Below are 20737 nucleotides of genomic sequence, written 5' to 3' on the forward strand. Positions count from 1 at the left end.
CCACCACTCTCTTTCTGTTCTCATCACCCGGCTCACAACACTTTATTATTACTATAAATCTACATCAGGTGTGGGCAGCAAGGCAACGAGTCCATCCCACTGGCTGACTGTATGTTTAGGATGCAGAGCATGAATGCATGACACTTGAAATATAATAGCTTTCTTTGGCAGTCCAGGCAAGGCTTTGTGAAACTGAGCGTATTGATGTCACAATATTAATATTGAAAAATCTCTCTTAAAAAAAAGAAAAAGACAAGAAAAAAGTGAGGAAAAAAAGCTAACAAAAATAGTACAGGGTAAACATTCTGGGACATTCAGCACATCCAGGTTATCTTTTGGTTGTCAGGACTCAGATCTTTAGAAGTAGGGTTCTATTGAAAGGTTATGAACACTTTACTGATTCATGCAAACACTTATTTGTAAACCTTTACACTGAATTGTTTGCATTTTTGCGAGCAAAAATAGCAGTTAGTGAAGTAGCAGTTTCAATGAGTTTGTTAGTCCAGATGTTTCAGCCAAGATTCTGTTAAAAACAGCTTGCCTTATTTGGTCCAGAACGATTAGGAAAAGAACAAGAAGTTGGCTAGACAGTGTGGTAAAAAATGCGCATTCAAAAGTTTGAATTAGTGTGTATTACAAAATACGTGCTTGTTTACCAGAGAGGAAGTCCAGCCCGTACAGATTGTCGGGAAAAGTGAGGTCTGTTGCGTTCCAGGAAACGGCTGTTAAAAGGTCTCCAAYATGTTTGTATTTGAGATGCTCTCAAGAAACCCGGAGCTCTGGATGTGTACCTTCATTCTGCATCATCTGACCAAAACTTTGCCAAGTTTCATGAGAGCATCTCAAATACACACTTATTGAAGACCTTTAACAGCAGTGTCCWGGAACGCAACAGACCTCACTTTTCCTGACAATCTGTATGGGCTGAGCTTCATCTCTGGTAAACAAGCACRTACTTTGTAATACACACTAATGACAGCAAACCTTTGAACTGGTGTTTTTACCACACTGTCCAACCAACTTCTTGTTCTTTTCCTAATCGTTCTGGACCAAACATGGCAAGCTGTTTTTAACAGAATCTTGGCTGAAACATCTGGACTAACGAACTCAATGAAACTGCTACTTCATTAGCTGTAGCACTTCCCATGAAGCCTGGGGCACTGCTGAATGGCCAAACTAGGGTTTGCATGAAATGTTGCAAAATTTGGGAAGCAAGCAATTGTTTAACGATGTATAAAATTCCCATTGATCTTGTCTTCCCTCTGAATATCTTTTAGCTTACCAATAATGTACAGTATCTTCCTCCAAACTTCAAAGAGCTCTACACAATAGGTAAGGTTTAAAATGTTTATAACCTATCCAGGGAACCCTATTTCAAAAATATCAGAACTATAATAAAACTATAACACACAGATTGTTATGATGAGGCGTGTTATAAACTCAAAGCACTGAGTCCTCCTGTGATTCTGAGTAACAGTGCATCAATGTGCAGTATGTTCAGTCAATAACAGTTCTTTCTTTTAGAATGACTTTTTCTGCTGCTACAATATGAAAATGTTTGTGAAAGCTGTAATGTTTGAACAAACTCAAACAGATAATCTAAAGAACCTTCACTGTTGACAAACTGATGATCCTTTATTAAAAGTCACTGGTTTGGAATCAGTTCTTTGAAATATGTGAGTGTTTGAGCTGTGCTTAGCAGGTTCAGTTATCAGTGTAAGTTATTGGAGCAATCATTATATAAGAGATAAGACCTTAATGTATCATTAAAGTAACAATGAGCCAAAACAAGAGTGGAAACAAGGCAGGCAACAAAACTATTACAAAAAATGTGCACAAGGCCACACGGTTTCACAAATAAACTAGGATCAGAAAACAATACCAAAAAAACAGACAATTTGCATTGTTTGTTTTGAAATGACTTAAACAGAATATTAAAAGAAGTATTGGACAGACATGATAATGATCAACATTAACTTTTTCTAAAAAATAATCAAATTATATGCAAGGGGCTCCACTACTGGAGAAATGTCAGTTCTTTCAAGCTATTCAGTGGAGTAAAGTGAGCAAAAGCCACAAAAGAACCAAAAATCAGCATTGCACTGGGCTGTTGTAAACAGGAAAGTCTTTAGTGGCAGTCTCACTAAATCTGTTTGTAACCAAGGAGCCATGCTGTCCCAACTTACAAAACCAATCTTTGAAAATCACTGTTTTAATAAGCACAGCTTGCAAAACTGTATTCTAGATAGTGCCCATTATTTTTTAAAAGAATATACAGTAACCATGTTGTACTCCTCTTTAGCAGAAACTTGAACTATGTTTACAATGCAGGTTTTAAAGGCACAGTGTGTAGGATTTTGTCAAGTCTTTTAGCTGAAATTGAGATGATCATTAATGACAATAATAAAAACATGTCTAATCATTGCAGACAAAGACCTTGTTTGATTATTTTTACCTTATAAAAAGCTGTTTATATCTCCATGGTCGTGGGTCGCCACACAGGCAGCCGCATCTTGCACCGCCATCTTGTCTACGARGGCTCATGAAGGACAAACTGCGGTGGCGGCGTCAAAAACGGTTTTAGTTGTAATACTATAAATGTAATATTTGTTGTCTGTCATTGTAGCTGGGATAATTTTACTTATTAAAGCTCATAATCTTACCACTTGAAACATCACTAGCCCTGAAGCTGCTGGTAGACATCGCGGTTGGAATTGTCAAAGGTTTTTGACACCTGAGAGACACCGTAGCAACTCCTTTGTGTTTGGAAGGGGGGGTGGGGGTGGGGGGAGGACCAGGGAGGATGATTCAACCACTCAACCACGAGATGTCGCTGAAAACAACAAATCCTACACACTGTGCCTTTAATGATGAGTTCAATTTTTTTTGCGCAGACGTTCACATTGGACTCCAGAGTGAACTCTCCATAGCACTGATGCAACCCGCATGCACAGAAAATGACAAGCAGTGTTGCCAACTCCTGAGCAAGAAAAGTCCCTATTGGCTGTCCTGAAAGTCGCTAGAAGTCGCTAGATGGCCKCATCACCTAATTTGCATATTTGGATGTTTGCCAATAATTGTGAACTGAGCTATAAGAGAGATGATAAAGAGAAGAAAAAAAACGTGAAGAAACGTGAATTTGTGGCTGATCTGTGAGTCAAACACAGCTGGGTCTAGAGATTTATTTTAGAGACAGTATCAGAGAAAAAAACATTACAGTAAATATTACATCCTGTTTTGTAAAGCAGGCAGAAGCAGTGACAGCTTTGCACATGCGTGATTGATTTGCAGCAGTCTCCTCTCAGCTAACTTCAGCCGGGGGTAGGGTGGGGTGGGGGTGCGAGGCTTCAGTTGGACTGCTTTAGGAAGGGGGAGGGGCTCACTGCACCACTCGCTGCTCGCAGGGGAAAGGGGGAGAAAAGGAGAAAAGTGCTGTCGTCAAATCTAAAAGTCTCAGAAAACACAGGGAAAAGTCGCTAGATTTGCCGCTAGTCACGTTTTTGAAAAAAGTCGGTAGAGGGGTCTGAAAAGTCGCTAGATCTAGTGACAAAGTCGCTAACTTGGCAACACGGATGACGAGACGTTACATTCAGCACGCTGTTTACATAAGTAAACATGGATTCTACATGTTAGCCTGTAGGTTGCAGTTGTGCAATTATAGCTAATTAATTATCTGACATGTTCATTTAGTTCACTGTTTACATTTGAAACTGCCTCTGGCCGAATGCTCTGGCACTGCACGTATTTTTGGAACAGGAGCGACGAGCTGGAAGTAAAAGTATAGATCCAGTAACTTTAACATCGGTATGGCCCAAATTAGACATTACGGTCAAATATTGCTGTGAATTCTCAGTCGACCAGGACATTAAAAAAAAAACAAAGAAGCTGGACTTCTGTAGCCTTTGTCCCTGGATTTACACTACATGCGTCTCWGCTGTGCTGCAGTGCACAGTTCGCAGCTATTCRTTTGTGTCTCAATTAATACAGTGTCCGCAGCTCTCAGCTCCAGTCCGACAGACAGAGGAGGGAGGGTGTGCAGGAAGTAGAACGCGCGATAAATCCACTGATAAAAGTAGAAGTCAGAGCAAAAAACAGTTAATTCTGTGAAAAACAAACTCCAAACAGCTGAAAACATTGAAATAAAGGCTTTTGATATCTATGGTTGAAACTGTATCGCTGGCGTCTTTTTGAAACTTTGGATTTCAAAATAAAATCCACGTGTATCGTGAGTGTACACATAATGCTTCATCCACATGCTTCCTTCTGCTTCCCAAACAGAACGATACATCCTGACAGCATTTGTGTAGAAATATATCCATATACTGATTAATATAGCTGCAATTTTGACATTATTCCGACAAATTATTCCACCTAATAGGGTCTTATTTTGTAAATACGGAGGTTGTGCTCATTTCTTTTCCTGTTGGTGCGACGTAATCTTTAAAAATTTACTCTGGCGCAGCACCGGCGTCCGGAAAAAAATAGGATATCTTCTAATTTTGGCGGATCGCCATCCACTCACCACCGCCATTGCAGCCAGTGTAAACACTTTCATTGATTATAATGGGTGCGTATTTGCTGCGGAGGTCGGGCCGGAGCGGAACGCATGTAGTGTAAATTGAGGGTTAATCTCCCCGTAATTGTTGAAACAAGGACTAATGACCCTCATGAGTCCTTTCACCAGTCCCTTCTCATAACTATTTTAAGGAAATTTTTTGACTCAATTTTTTATGGCATTTTCAAAACTCCGATGACAAGACTGTGAGCTGGACAGTACAAATACATGTTGGGTTAATTGGTCTCTAAATTGTCACTAGGTGTCGTTGTGTGTGAATTGCTGGCTGTCTCATCTACAGTGGACTTTTGATTTTTTCAGGGTTGTACCTCAACTCTCACCCAGTAATTGAAAAAATAACTGAATGGATGCTTGACACAAGACTGAGAGCCTCTAAACTGAGAAAACTAAGACTCCCATGACTATTTTGAGACATTTCATAACTTTAGAGACTCCCACATGAATGCTATTCAACTAGCCACCAACAGTATCTGCCCAATATGCTACCTTATGTAACCTGAAACATGTTAACATTTTAACTGGTCTATGTGAGTGTAATTGTGCTGTGAGCTATCAGTTTAAAAATGTAAGTAGGCTGTGTGGTTGTGCTGTCAGTTTACTCCATATCCACCGGTGAGCGTTGCTTCAGAGCTGACTCTGCAACAGCGATCTGTTTAATGTGTCTGAGGATGTGTGTGTGTGTGGAGGGGGTGTACGGTAGGCTAGAGAAAGCCCAGTTTTGATAGGCATGCCTTCGCCGATGGGTTCCACACAAAGTTAGTAAATGCGCGGCAATAGATTCTGGTTGCCCACTTTGTGAAAAAAGCAGATTACTTGTCATAGTTTAAGTTGAAGCACTGGCTGCAMGGTGTATAAATAAAAATAAAGCAGTCAATCTGGGCACCTCTTACACAGTTTGTTTAGTCATAAATACAGGTAAAAAGCACCTCGCTGAAGAAATGACAAACATGTTATACTGCAGGCATAAAGCTAAGTCTAAAGAGGATTTTTTGCTGACTTTAATAYGTGGCAGAAAGCACATCATGCTCAAGGATTTATAGTAGTGTAGATATAGGAAGAAAAAGGGATGAAAATCAAAGTAAATGTTATACACTATATTTTCTTCCTGACAACTGATGGTTTTCTGGACTTCCGTTTTCAGTTTAACACACAGCAGATGTTTGCAGAGAATTAAACCTTTATTTAAGGGGTAGCACTAGACTGATATCTAATTTATTAAGATGCATTTATCCCTGCAGTYGGAGCCGTATTAGGAATAAAGCTCAACCAAATAGATGGGTCATACATCATTGAGCATTATTGTGCTGTGCTGTGACTCAAACACAAATTGGATTACCTGTGCACCCACGCAGATCACACGAATTGGACAAGCACAGGCATAAAGGCCGTACATACACAAACATAAAGAGGCACATAAACTCTCATATGCTCTCTGTGGCTAATGTAAATGATGTAAAATGTGAAAATGCATGGGGGTTTTAATGACCTTGCTGTAAAGAGAGTCTGCTTCAGAGATGCATGCATCCACAAACGCACACATGCACTCTGCAGGTTTTTTTTTTGTGCTGCAACAGTAAATGACACATTATTGTGATGTACAGCGGAAGACCACATCGCATAAAAGGTCGACGTGATGGAATCTCTCTGTGAAGCTGCTGGCCTTGACACGCAAAATCAGATCCTAAAACTGTTTATAGCACCGTGAAGCCAGACACCATCCCTCTTTTCCTGTAAACAAAGCACTAGAACCTTGTGATTTACAGGCAAGATATCCAATAAATCTGGATAATCATTAGTCTAAACAATCCATTTCTGGATTCGGGACTTTCAGAAGACTATTTTTCCCTTTTATCGCAGCCTGTTGGCTCACGCCTGATATTTACCATAATGATTCTCACTATTAAGGAAGCAATAAAGAACGAAGATTCCAGGAATTTACAGATGATGAATAATACCCAATTAGTCAGTGGCTGTATGGTCTAAAAGGAAGCTGTAATGAAACAGGTAAAAAAATAATAATAAACAGGTCTTCTCAAAAATAATCTGTGAACCCTGTCTGCCACTGTGGCAGTTCAGTAGGAATTGAGTGTTTGTTAAAGACTGCTAAGCAGTCTTATAGCTGTTTGCAAACACTGTGCTCACTCTTGTTCACTTACCCCTTATTGCATGACAAGTCTGAATGTGCTCAGAAAGTCAAACACAGATGGCAGCCATTGCAGAAAATAAAACAATGAAAGACTCATTTCATTAAGCAGATAAATCATAAATCTAAATCTTCAAGTACTTGAACAACAACTAGGGGTGGGCGTAGCGATCTAGGTACAAATAACAGTGGTGGGCACCAGCCCGCTAAAGTGCAAATCCGCTAATTTTGGACCTAAATATTTCATTTGCGCTTTAGCGGTCTTACTAATTTTTATAATTCATAAGCGGATCCGCACTTTCTAAAATTAAAATGCAGTACCACTAATAACTAATTATCTACCAGTCATATTATCTTGAACAGCGGAAGGTAATGGCTGTCAATGAATCACAACGCACATGATCTATCCAAGAGCACCCTTCCCAGATAAACACACTTATTGGAAAGGTATATGTCCTTGCTGACAGTTGCTTTTGGTCACGGTTCTCATTTCCCACAATGCTTTGTGTCTGCTTATGTAGCAGGAAGGCAGTGCTGAATTCCCTGTCCCAGCTAAAACAGTTAACGTTTGTAATCCATACTAAAATTTTGTATGTATTGATTTATTTTACTGTACAATCGGAGCTCCTTTAAAAAAAAGTTTAAATGCTGGAGCTCAATACTTGACGTAATTGGTCGAAGCAACGGGGTTAGAGACGCAGGAATGATTTAAAGATGTTATGCTGATGAAGACTGACATCTAGTGGTCAACTGGAACAACTACATGGAAAACTTTACTCCGTGCTTTCGTTTCCTGTCACAAATCAAATCCATCGTGTACCCAGAATGCATCAGTTTTCCAATAAACAGTTTTAAAATTACTTTATTGATGCTTCTTTAATGAAAAATCTACAACAAACAAAAGAAAAAGACAAAGAAGTAGCCGAACTAGCAATCCTCAACAACTTTTTAATTTTTACACCAGGAGCTAAAGGTCTGTTTCAGGAACTCACATYCCCAGCGATCGGCGGTTGTAGGATTAAGCTTTAAAAAGGTTCATACACTGCTAGTTGGCAGTGTTGTGCACATATCRTACATGAATTATTGCCAGCTAGTGTCAAATTGAACTTGCGCTTTAAAATAAGCTTCCGCAAGTTTTTTCTATGGCATAAGTGCTTTTGAGGTTGCGGACCTAAATATTTACACAAGCACTTTAGAAATTGTGGAGCTAATTTTTGGAGTAGCACTGCCCACCACTGATAAATACTATCAATACCAAGATGAGCATCAGCTTGATACTAGCATGATGACATTGCTACTTTTGTTTCCCCTTTATTTACACTTAATTTCTCACAAAAAAGGAAAATAAAATCAGTAGTGCAGAGTCTCCCCATGTGCAAGGGAGGGCATTTACATTGTTACATTTATATATTTGCTACATTGTTACAATATTTTTATTTTGCACTAGTGACTTATTCTTAAAGGAAACAAATGCTTTTAAATCCTTTTTTCCCACATTAAAATCATTCAATTGGGGTCTATATAAAGTGGAACTGGTTTGGTCTGAATTCCTTTTTGTTGCAGCTCCACAAGCCCCTCGTTCACCCCTTTTCCGAGGTGCATCTCAGATCAACTCGTTTCAGCGGTCTCTTTGAATCCAAACGAGATGCTTCACGCCCTGGCCTCTTCCAGCTTCCAGAGGGTTATAGCTATGGCTATATAATGGCACAGAAACCTTCAATTTACAAATTAATTAAAAGACATCAAAAAGGGAAGATCCGTCCTTCCAGCTTTACATGTTGGAGCCAGAGTCTCACCCAGAGCCARAGAAAAATGAAAACGGACAAAWAGCAGTTGGTAAGTCCATATCTTATTTAGAAATTCAGCCACACAGCCGCACAGTTCTTTTGAGAGTTAACGTAGATTCAGACATTATGAGTCAACTCCCAGCTGGTTAAAACAGACCAAGTGAAATCTGATGCTAAGCGAGCTGACAGCAGCCTGTGGTCACTGTAATCCTCCCAGAATGAGATTATCTCTGTGTGAAAACACTGAATCTGGGTTTGAAGGGCACTCCCATCAGCTGTGTGTCTAAGACGAGACCTACTGAACCCCTTCCATTAATCTCTGTACACAGAAACACCCTAGCAAGTGATATATTAGCTAGCCACTGCCTGAACTTCAGCATCATTGCATTCAAGGCAAGTGAAGGATCAGCATTTCTGCATGAGCACCTTCGGGGGGAAAATGGACCATAAAGTAGGCGTTTCTCTTCTGCTTGTGCTGCTTTTAGGCCTCTGTACAGCTCAGCCTGAGGATGTAAGAAATTACACACTTAACACAAGACTGAGTTCATCTGTATGCATTTTTTAAATGATTCATCCAAAAAAAGAAAAGAGTCCAAATAAAAGTGCAAACGGTTTTAATATTTGTATTGTTTTTCGCAGGGTTCCAATGCTGGTAAGTGTCTGAACCACAGTGTTCCTGCACACTAAACCCATCAGATACCACACATTTGTTTTTGTAGTTTTAATTCTGAGAACAGTTTTTTTAGGAGTTTGCCTCTTCCTCTGTTCAGCAGAAAACCCAGCGGGTCAGTCTGACAAGGAGGGCATTTCCACAGTTATCCTCAGAATGAACAATGGTGAGCTTTCACTTATGTTATAAAGTTGGGTTTAATAAAGAAAAATAACTTATGGGGGAAAAAATCTACATTATCTAACTTTGAWATGACATATACTGTATTGTTATTAACAGCAACTTTGAATCGGCTGCATGAAGGAGATGTGGTCATTCCAACTACCAGGAATGGTTATAAGTGCCTCAACAAACAATACAGCTGCTTCTGGGCAAAGTCTCCGAATGGGCTTGTAGAAGTCCCTTTCATTATAGATGAAAAGTATGGTAGGTTTATTTAATTGTTATTAATTTATTTTTCAAGAGCATATTGTAAATTGGGTGGGTAAATCAACAAGTTTTTTCACTTAATGATGTTATATTATTTACAAATTTAGGTGAATCAGAAAAGAAAGTAATTCTGAAAGCCATGAAGGCCTTTGAACCAAAAACCTGCATTCGCTTTGTTCCTCATAAAAAGGAAAGGGCGTACTTAAGCATTGTACCAAACTTCGGGTAAGTAATGAGTAAAACGATATCGAAATGTCATTAAAATATTTGCTAAATAAAATAACTGAACTAGCTTAACAAATTATTATAAAGATGAGAGCAGCCTAAAGCTATTTTCAAATGAAAGATGTTACATGAAAGCTCAATAATTTGGTTAAAATTATTTTATGTCTTTCCAAATGGAGGTTGTTCAAAGAGCTTTGTACAACAGGTAAGATGTTAATCCTGTATAACTTTTATAAATCTCAAATCCAAAAACTTTGACCATTTCAGTTCTTAAAGAACATTAATCACTCCAATCGGCTTTTTATTTTTGCACAACGAACTAGCACACTGCTTTTGTTGACTCGAGAAAATAGTTTTTTCTTCATTACCCATCTCCATCAACTCTGCATTGTGAAGAAAAGATTAACAATGATGTTGAAGTTCATCAGCTGTTCAGAAAGCGACTTAGTAATCATGCACATGTCAGATAATGAAGACACTGATACTCTWGTTAAAGGTCCATTTCCACACTATTTAGTTTTGTGTCTTTGCCTTTCTTAGTTGTTCTTCTTTGGTGGGTCGTATCGGAGAAAAGCAGCTCGTGTCTCTGCAGATTCCTGGCTGCGTAGACCATGGRATCATCCAGCATGAGCTGCTTCACGCTCTGGGTTTCTACCACGAACACAATCGCAGCGACCGTGACAAATATGTCAAAATCAACTGGGACAACATAATGAAACGTAAGAATTTTGCAGCATCAGTTACTGGTTTAAATAAATCTATTTAAAGATTAAGGCAGGTGTGTGTGTGTGTGTGTGTGTGTATCGGGGGTGGGGTGGGGCTTAAAGTACAGTCAAGTGTACGCAGAGACATGCACAGATAGTCCTGCGGTGGTGATAGAGATTCTGCCATATGCCCTTTGGACCAAGCAAGTCCCTTTTGAAGTATCATTGTGTGAATGCTTCTATAGATTTTACTCTGCTGAGATAATTTTTTATTCTGCAAGTTTTCAGCACATCTTGCTCTGCAATTTTGGTACCATTTTTACAATTTATATATCGAAACAATCAGCTCCTTCAGGACATTCCTGCTATGACTTTTGGTCCTTTCGCAAAGTAATATTTTGTGAGATTTTTATTTTTTTTCTGCCATGTTTTCCTTGTTGAAAATGAATGGAGCCGTCTTTACCATCCTTAAAACTTTTCAACAATGTTCATAAATCTTTACTGGACTTTTTACCTTTTTTTCTGGTTCTGCTTTTTSAAAATTTTTGTGCTAGTTTAAGCTTATTTTGGCTTCTATTTAGCTGTTTATATTTTATTTTATTTTACTTTATTTGTAGATTTTTTTAGCCATCATTTCAACATTTTCTGCTATTGTTCTGCTAAGTTTAACTTTGTATGCTATTGTCAGCTTCTTTGGGCTATTTTAGGCTTTTTTTCTGCTAGTTTCTGTTTGTTTAGCTACATTTTATCAAATCAGAGCATTTTTCAGCTAAATTCACCATTTAAAAATAGCTTCTTATTGCTTAATTCAGCAAAAAGTTCTCATTCTGTTTTTGTGCCTATTTCAGCTTCCTTTTTAGCCATTTTAGGCTAATTTTAGTTAGGGTTTTTTTAGCTATTCAGCAAAAATCTTTCAGCAATAAGCATGCATACTGCATTTTCGCAGGAGATGCACATTCTCTAATTAACATTATTTTATATATTTTTGTTTGTACAGTTTACAATATGTTTCATGGTAGCATTTCTGGATTAATATGAATACAGTWCAAGCAATGCCTCAAAATGCATATTTATTTTGCTCTCAAATGAAAAGTCAGGAACACCCATAAATATGTCATATAGGTCTTGTGCAACAAGGTTTCACTGGAAGCCAGTTATTCATGCTAATTCCACCCCTCCAGTTTTCAGGTACTGTATGCTTATGATGTGTGAGGGGTTCAATGGACCAATGGGGGTACATAGTTCTTTTTTTAAAGACATATGCATTGTTTTGCTCATTTAAATGGTGAATGCACTTTTTCTCTACATTTCTTACAAGTATATTTTTTCTCAAATGATTTACTGGGGTCAATCTTCAGTTTTTTAAAAATTGGGGGAGCCCACTGTAAGATTCTCGCTCAAAATAACATTTTAATACTGATACTGTTTCTTTTTTAATCACCAGCTTTTTGGAAAGACTTCCAACTGATGGATACAGACAATCTTGGCACTAAATATGACTATTCATCTGTGATGCAATATGGAAAGTAAGTCACCGCATTTGTCATTCAAAATGAAATATATTTTGCCTATTGTTTTCCTTTAATTGTGTTTTTTTACCATTACAAATTTATAGAACTGCCTTTGGAACAAATGGATTACAATCCATAGTTCCTATTCCAGACCCCAACGTTCCCATCGGCCAGCGGGTGGGCATGTCTGACACTGACATTCTCAGGATCAACAAGCTTTACAAATGTTCAAATTCCAAAGGATAATCATTTTTAAAGTCTGTCTCATACAAATGTAACAACATCACATTGAAGCAATGCAATATCCTGAATTACAGCATGTTGTCATTTATGGTATGTGTTTTTGTCTTTAGTGCTTTGGTTACAGAAACATGATGATTCACAGATTGACTTGTAACAGCATGTCTTGCCTCTTGAGGAAGCCTTAGAAATACATTAAACAATATGAGGTATGAGCTTCTTTCTCTTGGGTTGTTTTGTTGTTCTTTTCTGTGAATCAACACCTTATTATGATGGAGRTTTGTGTGTCTGAATGATACTACGTGCTGTACTGTTACAGGCAGTTGCCCTGGTAGGGTCTCCTAAGGCAGTCTGGTCCTAAGTGACATGCCAGACAAGAAGTGATTCAGAATCATCATATAGAGAGACAAATGAGTCTAAAATGATGATTAATGGCACATTCCTACCATTACATGGTCAAAAACTTTGGATAGTGACTGGAAGAACGAGATTACAGATGCAAGCAGTTGAAATGAGTTTTATCTGTATGGTAGCTGGAGTCTCCCTCTAAGATAGGGTGAGCAGTTCAGTAATTGTGTAAACCATTCGGAAGAGAATGGCTGCTCCTCAAAACCTGGAAGACGCTGGAGAGACTATGGCTCTCGTTTGGCCTGGAAACACCTATCATCCCAGATAGCTGGAAGTGGTGGTTGTGGAAGGAAATGTCTTGGCCTCCTTGCTAAAGTTACTATCTCTGCAACCGTATGGCAGACCAAGGGTAATAGAAGGATGGTCTTGTTGAAATCATTTCTATTTGCTCTGTTGTGGAAAAGACAGAGGTTAAAGTGGGCAAACATCTTGTTTGAGATGGAGATAAGCTTCCACTTTTGAACTTTATGGAACTGTTTTTTATAGGAATGTAGTAGGAAGTGTAATACATTTCAAGGTATAAAAACAACCCTACCAAGTTGAAGTCACTACTTGCTCACTCCATTACCAATGTGTACTCACTTTATAGGCTAAGGTTGCCACTGAAAACTAGTTGGTAGCTCAAAATTGCAACAAAATGGCACATTTCCAGTTGCCTTTTTACAAGTTTCTCAGTTTTTGTAACTAGCAAGCTGGATGACCATAATTCAAGGAGCCAGATTTTGAAAATCAAGACCTTTTTGCACGCACAGCTTGCTGAAATGTCTTCAGGGTTGTGCACTTTATTTTGCTGCACACCTCCACCCACTTTGTACCCATTACTGCCCACTTTGACAGCCGCCTCCACATGAATGATTTTATCAACTGGAGTACACTTTAACAATGCAAAAAGGCTGATTTCAACCAGTGTTTTAATAAATATCATTTAAAGTACAAGTTGCCAACAATCACAGCCCTGTGAGATACTGGCTTAATGATAGAACTCTTGTTGATTAGATCAAACATCTAAAAACCATGATACAGGTTTTATTAACCTCACAACCAACATCAACTTCACAAATTAATTACAATCAAGATTCTTATGCTACGTTCACACCGAACACGTTTTGAGCGGCCAAAAAGCACAAAACGCCTCTCGTTGGACGCACTATGTTCAGATCGAAGAACGCACTAGTGTTCAGACCAGAACAAGCAGCAGCAGCGGGGTGTGGGAGGAACGTGTCCTTGGCAGGTGAATAAAGATAAAATAAAAGAAAATGGCTTTGATTTATTTACTAAAGAGCAAGCGAACGTTGCGCACAGCAGATAATTAACTCACCAGATGATTTAGAGGCGATTTGTTTGGTTAGTTTCGTCACTCCAGAAGCTGCCAGCTGACGGACTTTTTTTTTGGTCCCGAGCAGCTGATCCACATCGGTGCTGATATATCCTGTCAGAAAATCCAACTGAACATGGTTGATTTCAGGTAAAGATCTCCAGTCCGTCTGTTTTGGTTTTCAGTGGGGGACGCGTTGAGCGGCGAAAAGTTCAGATATTTGAACTCTGGTGGCAGCATGGGCGGCGGCGGCTTCCGCAGCACCGCATGCGTGGAAAATGCTCTACGCCCCTTCCGCCTTCCTTGTGCGCCGCCCAAAACGTACGTGACGCGACGCACGACCCCTAGAGGCGTGTCCTCATAGACTTTGCATGTGAATCGGCCGCTCCTGCCGCTCAAAACGCATTCGGTGTGAACGTACCAAAACTGTATGTTGGCCGTTTTTTCTCACAAGTTTGTTTAGTTAGTCACTTATACAAATCCAGAAATATATTTTTACTGAGACATCCTACAAGAATTATACCGTCTTTATCTTTTAGTTCAATGATTCACATTGGTATGTGCACCCCATGGTACCCCCTGTATACAGGGGGTACATGGAAAAATTTCCCAGGTGTGTAAAATTAGGACTGAGATTTGTAGGCCCCTATGATTTCCACAATGCAGAAATTGCAGACGGAATCACGGAATTAACACAAAATGGAATCCAGTATAAAACGTGGAATTTCATGGAATTTGCTCGTTTGGGTGAGTTTGACGTATTTTGGACACTGCTGTTTTCTGCACCTGCCATTACCTGGTTTATTTATTTAATTACTTATTCACTTCCAAGTAGACATGGGATGGTCTGAAATTATGATGGTATGATAACCTTGGGCAAAAATATCACGGTTTCGTGGTAAGACTGTATTATGATTACAACGGTAAAAATTTTGTTTTGAAATTTGTATTTCAAAACAAAAAAAGAAAACCTCTTTTCTATTATAATATTCATCTTTAATTATCGTTAGAAGCTGTTTTTAGATATCAGAGGTGTTCTGCTGAAATTTTATTTACCTGTGTGCATTTATACTTATGATTTTCAGCACCTAATGCAATTAGGTTATCCTGATAAAGTTTACATCTAACAGGATAAATGATGTTCCACTGCTTTATTAGTCAAGACAAATCAGTGTATACTGCACAAGTCTTTTGATTGAAGTAATGTATCATGCTGGGAGTTTTTATCTTGTTTTAAATAACAAAGGGGTTTTTGACGTAAAGATTATTTGATTATATTCACACAAAAACAAGAAATAACAACTATGAACGTGTGTTTATGAAACACACGTTCAGCTAACGAGCTGCTCAGCTAATGGAGGCATTCAGTTTTATCACCTTTCACTTAAAATTTATCAAATACACAATCCAACAACTCAAACAGTTTTGCAGACAAGCTGTGATCAGCGTATTAAGCCACAGCAACATGGCGATATGTTTCACAATCTAATGCTAAAGTTAGCTCGTTCATTTCAAGATAGCACAAACTTTACCTGGAGCTGCGATCATGTTAGATGTGTTGCCTCCACGGTCCACATTGCTGTTGTCTTTACGGCATCCTAAGTTTTTTCATATAACTGGATTTTTATTTTTGACAGGGAAAAGTTAGGGGAACTCTGTTAGCCACCATCACAGAACCCCYGCAGAGCTGCGAGTGCCGACAGGCAGTCTGCTGCAGAGGGAAAGTCTGAAGCTGCACAGACCAGAGGAAAACCGTAAGCATTGTATGATAGAAAATTTTAGTGGTTTTGAAACCGTGACGTTTTTATATCACAGTATACTTTGAAACCGGTATTCGGCCCATGCCTACTTCCAAGGCAACATTTTTATCTTTATGTTTAATTTCAGTAAAAAATAAATAAAATGCCTGAGAATTAAATGTTCTAGGGGATTAAATAATTTAATAATCAGTTGTAGTACATTATAGTTTTGGAGAAACATCATTACGTTTGACTGAGGGGTACTGGTGGTGTGACAAAATGGCTCAGGGGGCTACACAAGTCTAAAAAGGTTGGGAACCACTGTGTATAACACTACCTTGAAACAAGCTTGCATATGCACTTTTAATTTTGTTCTACAAAATATATATATATTTACTTAAATGTTTTTTTTTTCTTATTCCCCTTGATAAGACAAAAAACATTGGCAAAAAAAGTTAAAAACATGCATTTAATTAGACAAAAATAGTACTGCAGAGAAATGGTCTGTTTCTATTTTGGCACCTATAATTAAGTTTGAGATTTACTCACTTGTGAGAAGTACCTTGTTTTATCAAGAGTGAATCAGTTCTGCAGTATACTCACTGAGCCAAACTTTGCAGAAACAAGCCTCTGCGGAGAAGCATAGATGTGGCTGGACATAAGATGAACCTCTGTTCTTCTACTCTCCAACACTGTAAATATGCTTTTTTTTCTACATGRCCACACTCCACACTTTTGGAGATGTGCAGTATTTTTTYGTTTTCTTTTTTTTACTTCTATGCAGTGTTTTTTTCTGCTTCCTACCCAGTGAACCAGAGGAATGTTGGGTGTTGAAAGAAGAGCACCAGGAGAGTTTCAGGGTAACAAGAGAAGATGCCAACGAGAGAGAACAAATTCTTATTAGGCAGATTTCCCTCCTTCCATGATATATGAGTGCACCACCACTCATGGCAGAACTGCATGCATTTCTCTTGTGTTCTGGCTTAAACACAGCTAAAGGAGCTGTGGCACTAAGCAGTGCTYGGAGAAAGCCAGCAAGTCGGTATGGTTCAGATGGACAGAGGAATTGAATGTTTCATAGACTAGTTTCAGTTCATATCAATCGTTCCACCCATGAAATATTTAAAATCTACTTGTTTATTGAAATATTTAACACTAAGGCTCTATTTATGCTCCAAGAATCTGCGGGAGATTTTYAGCCCATCTATAAATCAAAGTCTTTCTGCAAAGCTTGATTACAGATCAGACTGAGATCCCGAGCCTGGAAGTAAAAAAAAAACAGGCCATCGCTGGAACATGCTGGGTTTCAAAAGTAAATAAAACAAAACAAAAAATAAACTAATTCAAAAATAAACAAAAAAACATTGAATGTTTATTGAAATTGGACTTCGATGTGGGTAATCATTTGGAACTTTGAGGATGAGAAAAAAAATAAAGCACACTGAATGAATATTTTAAATTTTGTTTGACAATCTTCTTTCTTGGTACTTAATAAAATACTGACAATATGAAATAAAAACCTGATCTATTACTWAACATTTAGTCTTGCTGAAAATTGATAAAAACCATAAGAAATGTACAGCAAAGCTTTTACAGATGATCTTTGACCAAACTTCAWAAAGGGTAGTGGGCATATGACCAGCAGGGTCTCGTGCAGAATGTCTGTTCTAATGAGAGCAGGCCAAGCAGAGCTAAATACAGTCTGATGTGTCTTGTCACCAGTAATATACTGGCAGGCCATAACCACTGGCTAGCTGAATGGTTTTTACCACCATGTTGTTAACACAGATCAGTGTACCTGCCTCTCTTCAACACAATGCGCTGCAGCTCTCTGCCTTATGCAGAACCAGAAGGATAATTAAAACATGTGCTGTGCTGCATKTCTAGCTGGACCAACCTTGTACAGGGATTCAGCTTCCCGATTAACAAGTAACCTTTCTTCACCTTCTAAAACMTTTTTTAGAAAACTTAAATTAGACTTCAAATTTCTTACTTTTAAAGGTTGCGCAAGTCACTAATTTAAAATACTTTTAGTTTAATTTAGCAAATATGTAACGGTCCAAATAAATGTGCATTTTGTACTCAGCACTGGTTCTGGAAAAAAAATGTTAAAAAATATAAAATAAATTGAACCAGTGTTACCAATTTCCTTTTTTCCTGTGTGACCGTTGCCTGACCTTTATAAAAAATGAAACACATGAATTACTTACGTTCTTCACATGTTCTCACATGTAGAAAGCCATGGAACCCCTTGAGAGTACATGCACATGTTGAAAATGTTCCAAAATCAAACATTAAGCATGTCCAACTCATGGTATTATTTAATGCTTTTAAAAGTGATGAACTTTATTTCCTCATATAGAGCTAATGTGTTTTTTTATGAGGCTCTAAATCAGTAATGGTTATTGGAGTAGAAAGTTTTTAAAAAGCCAGAAAAGAGAAAGAATGAACTGTAAAAATAATAAACTGACAAAGTTATGAATATATTATGGATTTTTAAATGCCCAATGCTGATGCCAATTATGTTTTAAATCATGCAGTCGATTCTTAATTTAAATAAACTCTTTCTGTCGTTCCTAAATATCATAGTTCAATGTTTATGAACAAAACAGTGAATCAAGAAATTTAAGATTTAAGGTCTTTTTGAGGGCATGCAATTTTTGGTATGAGAAGAAATGTTGGCTCTGTATCAAATTTTAAGAAATACTTTGATTCATTGCCTGCTGCTCATATGTAAGATGCTTAAAATACACAGACCAGTAGCGATGATGCCAACAAGGCAGTGACTTTGGTGAAAGGGTCAACATCATGCAAAATAAATTTTTCTGAGTTTTATTTCATGTTCATCCTCTCATCAAAAACATGCACAGAGTCTTACTTAGACTCATTCATGCATGTTTGAGAAATACTGTAGTGTCCTGAGGCAGCCAAGCAGGGGAGCAAAAACGACCGGTTGGGTCTAGAACCGCCTTTTGGGACCAGCTCCTCCTCCCCACCCTGCACATCACTCCTGCAGGCTCTCAGCAGCACCTAAGTAAACAAACATGTCGTCTGCAGGTAGTGTTGCCACCCGTCCCTCAAAATACGGAATCGTCCATTATTTAGCCACTAAATGTTGCGTCCCATTTTGAACCAATACGGGACACGATTTGTTCCGTATCTTCATAATATGTCCCTCTCATTCACACCAGCACAAGCTCCTCCTCTCCTCTGCGCCTGCGTGTGCCTCTGCTCTCACTGTGACACACACACACACACACACACACACACACACACACNATTTTTAAATGTCCAATGCTGATGCCAATTATGTTTTAAATCATGCAGTCGATTCTTAATTTAAATAAACTCTTTCTGTCTTTCCTAAATATCACAGTTCAATGTTTTTTTTGATCAAGGTCTTTTTATTAATGTTTTTTAACAAACCACAAAAAAGAACAGACTTACAAAAACAGAAAACAAAACACACACACCCAAAATCCCTCCCATCTCTCTCATCCCTGCCCTCCTATACCGGATCCATTGAAATAACAAAAATCAATCTAGTATTCATCAAATGATACAATGGACAGGTTTGTGTATAATGAAACAATATTTAACCTTTACACAAAATTATCTGCTGAAATTTTTTCTACATAAGATATAAATGGCTGCCAAATGTCAAAAAAATTGTTTACAGATCCCCTAAAAGTATATATAATCTTCTCTAAATGAATGTAAGACATAACTTCTCTTAACCAATGACCATATACTGGAGGATGTGGATCCTTCCAACGAAGAAGAATAAGTCTTCTAGCCAGTAGAGAGCAGAAAGCTAACACCGTCCTCTGATGTTCACTGAAGGAAGCTTCTGCTGGTGCCACCCCAAARAGAGAGATGAATGGTGATGGATGAACAGTTCGTCCAAATAGTCCTGAAAAGGTGTCAAAGATGCCTTGCCAATATCCTTGTAACTTTGGACAAGACCAGAATGTGTGCAAAGTGTGGCAGGAGATTGTCCGCAGTGATCACACGACGGATCCAAGTCCTTTTTGAATTTGCACAATCTGTCCTTAGACCAATGTAAGTCCTGGTGAGGAACACTGGCATGCTCTGAAATAGATAAAGTAATTTGGGCAATACTGTCATTTTGATCACGTTGATTCTACCCCCCAGGGATAGAGGCAGGGATGCCCATGTAGCGATGTCCTTCTTAAGGTTCACCAGGAGAGGCAGAAAGTTTGCTGTTTTAAGATCTTTGTGACTGTGAGTAATCCAAATACCAAAGTATTTAAATTTGGCAGAGCTAATTTTGAAAGGAACTGGACCCATATGCTGCTCTTCTATTGGAGTCACAGGCATCAATTCACTTTTTTGAAGGTTGACCTTATACCCAGATATGTTTCCGAACTTCATTGCCTGCTGCTCATATGTAAGATGCTTAAAATACACAGACCAGTAGCGATGATGCCAACAAGGCAGTGACTTTGGTGAAAGGGTCAATATCATGTAAAATAAAATTTTCTGAGTTTTATTTCATGTTATAATGTTATCCTCTCATCAAAAACATGTCCAGAGTCTTACTTTGACTCATTCATGCATGTTTGAGAAATCCTGTAGTGTCCTGAGGTAGCCAAGCAGGGGAGCAAAAATGACCGGTTGGGACTAGAACCGCCTTATGGGACCAGCTCCTCCTCCCCACCCTGCACATGACTCCTGCAGGCTCTCAGCAGCACCTAAGTAAACAAACACCAATGTCATCTGCAGGTAGTGTTGCCACCCGTCCCTTAAAATACGGAATCGTCCTTTATTCAGCCACTAAATGTTGCGTCCTGTTTTGAACCAATACTGGACACGATTTGTTCCGTATTTTCATAACATGTCCCTCTCATTCACACCAACACTTAAAAAGCCCTTCCTCTCCTCCCGTGGCTCCTCTCCTCTGTGTGCCACCTGTGTGTGCCTCTGCTCTCACGGTGACACACACACACACACACACACACACACACAC

General features: G+C 38.6%; 2 protein-coding genes and 1 long non-coding RNA gene across 9 annotated transcripts in view; 2 read left to right on the plus strand and 1 right to left on the minus strand.

Moving 5' to 3' along the window:
- The window catches only part of LOC106518581 (MAM domain-containing glycosylphosphatidylinositol anchor protein 2), a 284155-nt gene that overhangs the window by 210180 nt on the left and 53238 nt on the right, over positions 1 to 20737 (minus strand). The gene's annotated exons all lie outside the window — the stretch shown is intronic.
- On the plus strand, positions 8881 to 12500 carry LOC106518582 (low choriolytic enzyme). Of its 2 annotated transcripts, none has more exons than XM_014009934.1 (8): positions 8881 to 9017; positions 9146 to 9158; positions 9277 to 9342; positions 9456 to 9602; positions 9713 to 9830; positions 10371 to 10549; positions 11979 to 12060; positions 12150 to 12500. In XM_014009934.1, the coding sequence occupies exons 1-8, from the start codon at positions 8925 to 8927 to the stop codon at positions 12289 to 12291; spliced, it is 840 nt and encodes a 279-aa protein (XP_013865388.1). In that variant the 5' UTR covers positions 8881 to 8924; the 3' UTR covers positions 12292 to 12500. The 2 variants fall into 2 exon arrangements, with proteins under 2 accessions (XP_013865388.1, XP_013865389.1); XM_014009935.1 differs by having other exon boundaries at positions 9280 to 9342.
- LOC106518583 (uncharacterized) lies at positions 14366 to 17206 on the plus strand. 2 transcript variants are annotated; one of them, XR_001310336.1, is made up of 3 exons: positions 14366 to 15762; positions 16368 to 16441; positions 16556 to 17206. It is a non-coding gene; the product is annotated as an uncharacterized LOC106518583 (long non-coding RNA). The 2 variants fall into 2 exon arrangements; XR_001310335.1 differs by having other exon boundaries at positions 16368 to 17206.

This window comes from Austrofundulus limnaeus, unplaced genomic scaffold, assembly GCF_001266775.1.
Source record: "Austrofundulus limnaeus strain Quisiro unplaced genomic scaffold, Austrofundulus_limnaeus-1.0 Scaffold63, whole genome shotgun sequence".
NCBI classification, from domain to species: Eukaryota; Metazoa; Chordata; class Actinopteri; order Cyprinodontiformes; family Rivulidae; genus Austrofundulus; species Austrofundulus limnaeus.